We start from the raw sequence: 9,438 nt of genomic DNA on the forward strand, positions 1-9,438 counted from the left end.
TCAAAACATTCTTACACTACAAATTTCAAATAGATTCATTACAATGTTCCTCCCCCTACTCAATTAAGAAATTCCTATAGGAGTGGCTATAACATAATATCAAAACAAGATTTTACAGGATGAGGACATAGACAATTTGAACAACACACAAGGCCTAGGACATTATAATGATTCTCTTATGGATCACCTCCGTAGGATTCAAGACTTTAAAGATCATCTTGCAAGACAAAGGATGCATCAAGAGGCTAAAAGGGCGTCTTCTTCAAAGACTCCTTTTTGTTCATTTCACCAAACTCATGATCATGATGCTAATGATTATCTGGGTTTTAAAGAAAGTATACAAAAATTAGTTGATAATGGAACTATTAAAATCATTGAAGACAATCCTTATTCTTCTAACAACTCTTGTCATAAATCTCCAAAGTCTAAATCAAAACCTATTGATGGTCAAGAACAATTAGCAACTAGAATCTTTTGGATATTAAAGTATGGCAAGAATGTTCACAATCTTGGTCCACTTACCCTTTACTTTTCAACTACCAATGATGTGTTTTTAACAAATTTTAGATAAAAAAACACAATATCAAGCATCTTGTCCATCAAGTTTGCACATATTTCAATGTAAAGTTAAATGAAATATCACAATAATGTTAATCGCTTTTTTTGACAAATTTTAGAAAAATAACACAATGTCAAGCATGTTGACCATCAAGTTTGTGTTAAAGTGGATCAGACATATAGGTAATTTTAATTTTGGTAATATAGTTCTTATTCACAAAGGTTAGCTATTGTACGTGCAAGAAAATGTTTATTGTATGTTATTTCAACAATTTTGAATGCTCTTGTTATCGTATTAATTTTACCTTTCACTTCCACAGCTGTCACCTTTTGTTGTTGTCAACGTGCTATCTATCACTGCATTGCCCCACTTGATTGACATCATATAATTATTTATATACAATCAGTGATCCAAAGAAGAGTCAAGACTCCATGTGGAACCGACATGATTCCTCAAGGATTCGTGACTCCTATGTAGAGCACGTCGGCACATATTACAAATGCAATACCCACGATAATCTCATCGGGTCTAACATAACAAATAATCGGTCAACCAAACCAATGTGATAACATACAATAAATCGATACTTTGTAATATGAAATAATATAATTAATATTATGAATAATTAGTAATAGAAGATTGTTACTAATTATTCATAATGTTGATGATAATATTAATCATAATATTCAACTGATCAGTCTATATGTGATCAAAATAATAAGTAGAGATATATGGATAAATACAAGACAAATGTCTAACACTGTAAGGCCAATTAGACATTTGGTTTATCCGATCGATCTATCTATTTCAACACTCCCTCTTAGCAAGGGAGGATAATCTTCTATCCTACAACACCTTATTATGATCACAATAGATTCATCTAGAAGAGAGTGATATATCACCTCACTGTGCACCCAATAGCTTCATCTATTGTGTGAGAGAAAGATATCAACTCACTGTGATATCAAGAGCTATGGCATATCAACGGATATCATGTCACATGATGTCCACCATAAATCTTTTAATGTAATATCCACCATTATGGTTTGTCCACGGATATCTACTCAATCCTTTCCCCTATACAACACATAAACTAAAACTTTTTGTGTCTTTCTTGTGGTGGAAATTTATAGTCAAAACAAAGCAAGGCGATAAAGGGAAAATACAAATCCTTGTAATCCGTGATTTCTAAGTCTTTCGAGGCACCGGCCTTGATGGACCTACCATTTGATGGACTCTTCTCTTGACTCCTATGGTGGAGAGTGGAGAGTGGAAACCAGGTTAGCGTTCTTATGTGCCTCAAAAATATTAATTTAACACAGAAAACCGCTTTCCAGGATACAAATAGGGGGAATTGAGTAAATATCTGTACAGGCCAGCATGAAAGGGGTTAATCAGAGGGTCGTGAGGATGGTGAGTGCATTTCTGGCTTGCATAATAGTGGTGGGAGTTGTGTACTTTGCTATTGATGAACAACTCCAGGCTTCCTTCACTCCGATTCTCATCAGCTCTTTATCCAGAATGCAAACGATCTTCCCTTCACAGATGGACGATTATGCAACAGATCCAGATATTGTAAGATATTCTTACCCTTTTAATTCATCAGTAACTGCAATAGGCATAACTGACCTTAGTTTTTCGACAGGATTATGTCTGTAATTAATTGTGTGTTCCTTTCTAATCTATAATCAGAAAGAGTACAGTGAAGAATTGAATTACAGTGATCTATCTCTGCCTCTTTTATAGGTTATATATGCAATTCAATTTCTATATATCATGAAACACTGAAATAAATATTAATTCAAAAATAAATACACATGATGTCACAAATAATTTTTGAAATTGCAAAGATATTTTAAATAGATCTTAAGAGACACCAGTTCTGAATCTTCTATAAGGTAAATTATTGAAAATATAATTTTCCCCTGTTTTTAGACAGGTGTACTAAAGATGTCTATGCTAATTTATAAGACTTCAATATAAAATTAACTGTAACTAATGTCTAGCATGTAAAGTACTGTAAAATTTTAACAGACTTTTGTCATTCATTGTCATTGTATTTACACCTATTTGCCTAAAAACCGTGCTCAAAAGCGCTGTGATTTAGAGCACTGCACTGATTTACAGTTTCCTCTGTTTCTCGCAGCCTCCTTATAATTCATCAGATGTTACCGACGAGCTAAAAGCAAGCCTTTCAAAAGCGGCGAACCAGGAGAAAACCGTTATAATCACGACTCTGAATGCGGCGTGGGCGCAGAACAATAGCATGGTGGATTTATTCCTGAAAAGTTTCCACATCGGTAACGGAACCGAGGCGTTGTTGAAAAATTTGTTGATTGTTGCCGTAGATGAGAAGGCGCTCAATCGCTGCCGGGAAATTCATCCGCATTGTTATCTGATGAAAACAGAGGGAGTCGATTTCTCGGGAGAAAATCTTTACATGACTCGAGGTTATTTGAAAATGATGTGGAGAAGGCTTCGTTTCTTCGGACAAGTGTTGGAGCGAGGATATAATTTCGTTTTCTCGGTAAGTTAGGTTTTCATGTTCGTCAAGGGTTTGGAGAAAATTGTACAGTAAATTTATATCATATTTCCTGATTTTTCATCAGAATAATTCAGATTATATTATTATCATCCAGGATGCGGATATTATGTGGTTTCGAGATCCCTTTACTAAATTCTCATCCAAGACAGACTTCCAAGTAGCATCAAATCGTTATAGAAGGAAAGCAACTAATCTCTACAATAAGCCCAACGCAGGATTCATGTATGTTCGCTCCAATGAAAAGACAGTTGATTTTTTCAACTTTTGGTATCGATCCAAGAAAGATTATCCCCGTAAAAATGAGCAACAAGTGTTGAACCTACTGAAATGGGAAGAGTTCAGACGCAGGCGACTTAAATTCGAATTCCTTGACACTAAATATTTTGGCGGGTACTGTGAAAGAACGAAAGATGTGAACTCAGTTTGTACCATGCATGCCAACTGTTGTGAACTCGGATTGAAGGCCAAGGTTATTGATTTGAGAAATACTCTTTCCGACTGGGAGAAATATAAGCAACAAGAAAAGCTAGGTAAAGGCAAGGATGTGCTCTGGACATCTCCAGACGCATGTCAGAATTCCTGGCGCCGATGAAGACCATTGTAATATTATCATTATCTTTGAATTTTCCCAGAACAACTGCTCTTAATTCAAAGAATTTGGGGAAAATTCTGAACTATTCATGTGTAATTAGGTTAAAATCATCTAAATTATAAGAAAAAAATTAGTGTCCCCCAAATTCCACCATTGATTTTGTTACTTTTCATTTACAATTTTCAAAGAAATCATATTGATAACCTCCTGAACTGGAATGAACAGACGTGTCTGTACAGTGGAAATCTGCTGTAGACGTCCCCACGTTTATGTAGTTTTGTGGGATTCTCGTGAAAGTGTTCGTAGTTATTTTTGTTAATTTCCATTTTCACATTTTAGAAAATCAAATTAACTACCACGTACCAAATTTAAATCCTTGTTTGCATCCAATTTAGACTTTTCATCATATAACGAAAAAAGTTATTTAGAGCAACATCAACAAGAGAGGCATTTAGGTTAGTACAAAGTTTTAGTGGGAGGAGCATTTAGGAAAATTGACAAATCAATATGGTATTGACCAAGGCTTTCCAATTCAGTTGAAGATGTTGACTTAATTTGACTTTTATGAAATGTATATTGATGCAAAGATGTATATTTATGCAAGCTGTTAACAATTTAGTAGAACTAGGAATATGTGATAACTCTTAACAATAAATGTTTAGTGAAACTAATTCAACCATATAAGAGGAAGGTATTTGCATATGAATACTGTTATATTTCCTGTTAAGTTATTAGTAAAGGGTTAAAAGGAGTACTTAAACTTTACTGAACCAATTTACAAGTACAAAACAATAGTATACACAAGGGAAAAGCCTATCAAATTATCCAACTATCTCTAAGAAATTTTTTTGAAGCTCTTGCATTCACGAGGTATACAAAATTTAGAAGGGAAGGAGAATTGAAAGAGTCAATAAACTTATTGAAGGAGATGCATTCAATAATAGTTTTTGGCTTCCTAAGGCCCTCCCATTACTTGGTAATTAGCGTCTTGCATCTCCATGGTCATATTGAACGTTGTTATTCAAATTTTAAGCATTATTTTCACTATCCCACTTTGTAAGTGGGTCTACTATATTGGACTCAAGTATGAAACACAACCCTTTAGATCATTTCGAGCTTACTCGGGGTTCTTAGAAGCTTCGGAATATTCACATTGCAAATTTTGGGAACATTCACCTAATAAAAGCAAGCACCTCAATCTTTTAGTATTAGATAGTTTTTTAATTAAAATAAATGTATATTTATTGAACACAAATAATCTTTTGTTAATAACCAAAAAATATATTATATTCATTATTTTTTAATTTTTTTTTTATCGGTAATAGTTATATTTTATTAGTTAAGACTAAAAGGTACATCTGCATCAAAATTTCCAAAAAACAAACCACATCCCCAAACCACCCACAAAAACCATCCAAACTCCTCATCTAAAACCATAGTTTCCCAAAACACTATAATGCTCAAACCCTACCCCACCCCCACATCATCAAAGGTAGAAGTTCATAATTACATCATGCCAATAAAAAATTTGGCCAAATTGTTCAAATCGTTTATAACAGACAATGGAAATTCAAGTTTTTCAAATAAACTGCTATCTAAACAAACAGAGGTGCCTAGATGTACCTTGGTCCGGAGAATTCCTCATTTCTTTTTCTTCACAGTTCTCCAATCGAGGCATGTGAATCTCCAGTTGTCCTTTTTGCAATTTCAGCCGCTAGCTCACACTAATTCAGTCCTTCTGTCACGTCAACAAACCCACCGGCCACACTAGCCACTACACCCTGCCTTTCCAATTCTATCGATAGCTTTCTTGTAATCACCCTCCTGCATCTCATCTTATCGACCATCCTCACCTCCCCACCCTCTTGATAAATTCCATCTTCGATTTCCATTATCTGGACGTGGACCATCAACCCTTCCTTACCTCGCCTTGTGTCATCCCTAAAATGGACGTGAGCTTCCTCGTGATGGCGAAGGAATTGGATTCGAGAGTGCCTCGCCTGCAAATCCACATTTTCCTCTGGGATTTCATCAGAGAGATTGAAGTCCCAACCCGACACACCCCATTCCAACAAGGACTCCATATTTAATAGATACTCTTGTGGAATGATCTTCTTTAGAACCTTTCTCACATCCTCACATGAGTACCCCAACTCCAGTCCCCAAGCCATGATTAGAGAGTAAATGCCCGCTCTACATCTGTATCTGTGGCTGCTAACTGTCCCATCCTCACCCAGGACCAACTTGATTGCCTTAAAAAATAATGGTTCTTTTGCAAGAAACACCTTCTCGGGCTTTTTCAATGGGACAAGTCCTCGAAAAGCTGGCATTAGCTTGGAGGAATGTAGAGTAAAATTTGCAGAGAAAATTTCGATGAGGTTTGTCAAAACTAGTTACCTTCACCAACTTACATACTATTCTTATTAAATGCACAAGAACACCAAAATTAGAATTAAAAGTAACACACTTGATGGGGTTCACCTTGCTTGCTCACACTTCACCTAGTTGGTGTTGCTCAATTCCACCAACTCTCAGGCCTATCTATACTCTAACATCTCCAAGTCCTTTTCAATCTCTTCTAGGGCTTGCTTCTTGTCAATCTCAAGGTGTTTGCTTCAAGTGTTTAACTAGGAACCCTACCAATTTACAATGTTTCCCATGTGCTCATTATGGCTGTCTTGACTTGAACTTGTCAATTTGACCTCCTACTATTGTGAGTTGATGCAAATGTGTGGAAGTGGATTCTAACATGAATTGAATACCTTTTGGGTCCATTTGAGGTTTGCATCGATTGGCTTTCTTACCGATTTCACCATTTTGCCTAGAAAAGGGCTACAAGGAGTGAGCCTCTATTAGGCCTCCAAAATCTAGTTTTCTAGGGCTTAGGATAAAATGGTCCAAAAGACCCTACAACAATATTGCTTTTTCTTCAAACACCCACCTATTCCCAAGTGATTTTGGTGGTTTTGGTTTCCCAAATCACCGTACAATGCCGTAACCCAAAAATGAGGGTTTTGAAGGGTTTCTAGGCCTCCTAACCAGCAGTGACTGGTCAAGTTTGAAAAATGAGCATCGAATAGTCTTGTCAAGGATTCACCTTGCATAGGAAACTCTTTCTTAACTTCATGAAACCCTCCAAAAGGTTAGATTGAGGTTTTTCATTCACCCCTACACTTTACACACTAATTTCACCCTGTCTTCTCTAGTCACGTTCCTCCTGAACTTGCCTAGAATAAGGTGACAGTCATATCAAACTTCATCTTTAGAACTTGTCCCTGAATATGTAAACTTTAAAATTGGTTCCCTTCCATGTCCCAATATGCCATGATGGTATCACAGAGGGATTTCATGGGGCAACCATTTACACAAAATTGCTATATACAAGCCAAAACTGACTGTTTGCAAACAAAACCAAGAAAACACTAACACACACTAACTACAAAGCTTGAAATGAATTAAATGAATCTATAACACACCAAATAAACTCAATCCATTACTGGATCAATGGATTCAATCCATTTTTATTCACAATATGAGCAAAATAAGTTAAAATAATGTCAAACAGTCCGAAAATGAGTAATTTCAGATTGTTGATCTTACAAAAACAAGAAATCCAACCTTGGTAACAATGCAAGAGAAGGTTTTTATAGTCTTCCCCATGTGTGGGGGCATTCTAGGGTGTTGGGCTATCCCTAACTCCATCGCTAATAAAATTAGGACAAAATTTGTCATGAAAACTTTCAAAAGTTGTCATGACAACTTTCTGCAACTTTGCACTTTTTGCACTTTTTTCTTTTCTAATCTATGAAATGTATTCTAAGTCATTAATCATGAATTTTTAAGAATTTTTAAGACTATTTTAAACCTCCCTAATGCTTATACCAAGTTTTGCCACTTTTGACCATCAAGAAGGTCAATTTCCTACTCAAACCACTACGTATGCATAAAATGCAAACCTAGGAAGAAACTAACTCAACTAGGCCTACATTTTACTTAAAAATATCACTCTTGGACCCTCCTGGAGTCCTTATTAAATACCTGACTTGGCTAAGGTTGGTACAAGCCAAAATTGAAAAAAAACCTATAAGCCTAAGTCCTAGGTGCTCTTGCACCATTCTCCCAAACAAAAGAAAATTATGTCACCTCCTTGGTAATCAAATTTTGATCAATACCTAGCTTCTTAAAATATATCTCAAGAACCCATGTAGCTTTAGCATCATCCATACCCTGTCATTTGATTAGGTGCTCCCAATATATTTGATGCCTTGTCTTCTTCACGATCCTTGAACTTAACACCTTCTTAGCCTTTGGATTTGGTTTTGCTGGTAGTTGAATGTTGTTTGAATCATCTGATACCTCTGAGTGACTGTAATATCAACCTTGAATTGGTCCCTTGCAGGAAACTAAGTCTATTGTGTTAAAAACCAATGACAATCCTATGTCACTAGGTAGGTCCACCTTGTATGCATTTTCTCTATACTTGGCTAGAATGGCACATGGACCCAACCTTCTCATTTATAACTTGTTAGGAACTCCTTGCTATAGTGTTTCTTTGTTTAGGTTCACCATGACAAGATCTCCAACTTGAAATTGGAGGTTCTCCATCTTTCATCAACTTTTTGTTTGATTTTGCTTGTGTTCTCTATTAATGCTTGCTTGACGGATTCATGCACCTCCTTCATTAACTGAGAAAAGTCTTCTATATATCCACTTCTTGCTGCTGCATTACCCAAGTCTCTCAACTCCAAAATACCTCTTGGGTGAACACCATAGACCACTTCAAAAGGGCTCTTGCTGGTAGTCCTATTTATTGTGTCATTATGTGCATATTCAGCTTGTGAAAGTACTTGATCCCATGTTTGACCATACTCTTTGGTAAGGCACCTTAATAAGTTCCCCAAGCTCCTATTTACCACTTCGGTCTATCCATTTGTTTGAGGCTGGTAGGCTAATCCAAAAGATAGGTTTGTGCCAACCTTTTGCCAAAGTGTCTTCCAAAAATAACTCATGAAATTTGAGTCCCTATCAAAAAAAATTCTCATGGGTAAACCATGTATCCTTATCATTTCTTTGAAGAACAAATGAGCTATCTAGCATGCATCATGAGTAGTCTTGCAAGGTACAAAGTGGGCCATTTTACTAAATCTGTCCATAATGACATAAATGTTGTCAAATCCCAGATTTGTCCTTGGTAAACCTACTACAAAGTCCATACTAATACACTCACAAGGTCTATTTGGTATGGGAAGGGGTTGGTATAAACCGGCATTTGAAGAAGTACCTTTGGCCTTTTGGCAAACTATCCAAGTCTCCACATAATATTTTACATCTTGATTCATCCTAAGCCAATAGTAATACCTATGAACCCACTCTTGAGTCTTGAGTCTTATTGACTCCAAAATTTCCACTAAGGCTACCATTATGCTTCTCTTGTATGATATTTTCTCTCATTGAGCCTCTAGTCACACAAAGTTGTCCACCTCTAAACAATAGTCCATCATGCAAATTAAATTCAGAATACTCACTATAGAAATGATTTTGATACTCTTTACACACCTTGTAGGCATTTGAGAAGTCTTCATCCTCCGGTTATAGGTCTCTAAAACTGTCAACTCCTATGCTCCTTAATTGGATTTCTTGGATTGTCAAAAGTCTCCTTCTTAATGCATCATCAACTTGGTTTAACTGTCCTTTCTTGTGCTTGATTGTGAATGTGTAGACTTTCATGTACTCTACCCATTT

At 36.1% G+C, this 9,438-nt stretch overlaps 1 protein-coding gene across 1 annotated transcript; it reads left to right on the forward strand.

Annotated features, from left to right (window-relative positions):
- The first annotated feature begins 1,775 nt into the window (after positions 1 to 1,775).
- Positions 1,776 to 3,796, forward strand: LOC131073443 (uncharacterized protein At4g15970). The gene is made up of 3 exons (XM_058009878.2): positions 1,776 to 2,134; positions 2,706 to 3,086; positions 3,199 to 3,796. The coding sequence occupies exons 1-3, from the start codon at positions 1,940 to 1,942 to the stop codon at positions 3,694 to 3,696; spliced, it is 1,074 nt and encodes a 357-aa protein (XP_057865861.2). The 5' UTR covers positions 1,776 to 1,939; the 3' UTR covers positions 3,697 to 3,796.
- The last annotated feature ends 5,642 nt before the right edge of the window (positions 3,797 to 9,438 follow it).

The sequence above is a fragment of the Cryptomeria japonica genome, chromosome 7 (assembly GCF_030272615.1).
Source record: "Cryptomeria japonica chromosome 7, Sugi_1.0, whole genome shotgun sequence".
Taxonomy (NCBI): Eukaryota; Viridiplantae; Streptophyta; class Pinopsida; order Cupressales; family Cupressaceae; genus Cryptomeria; species Cryptomeria japonica.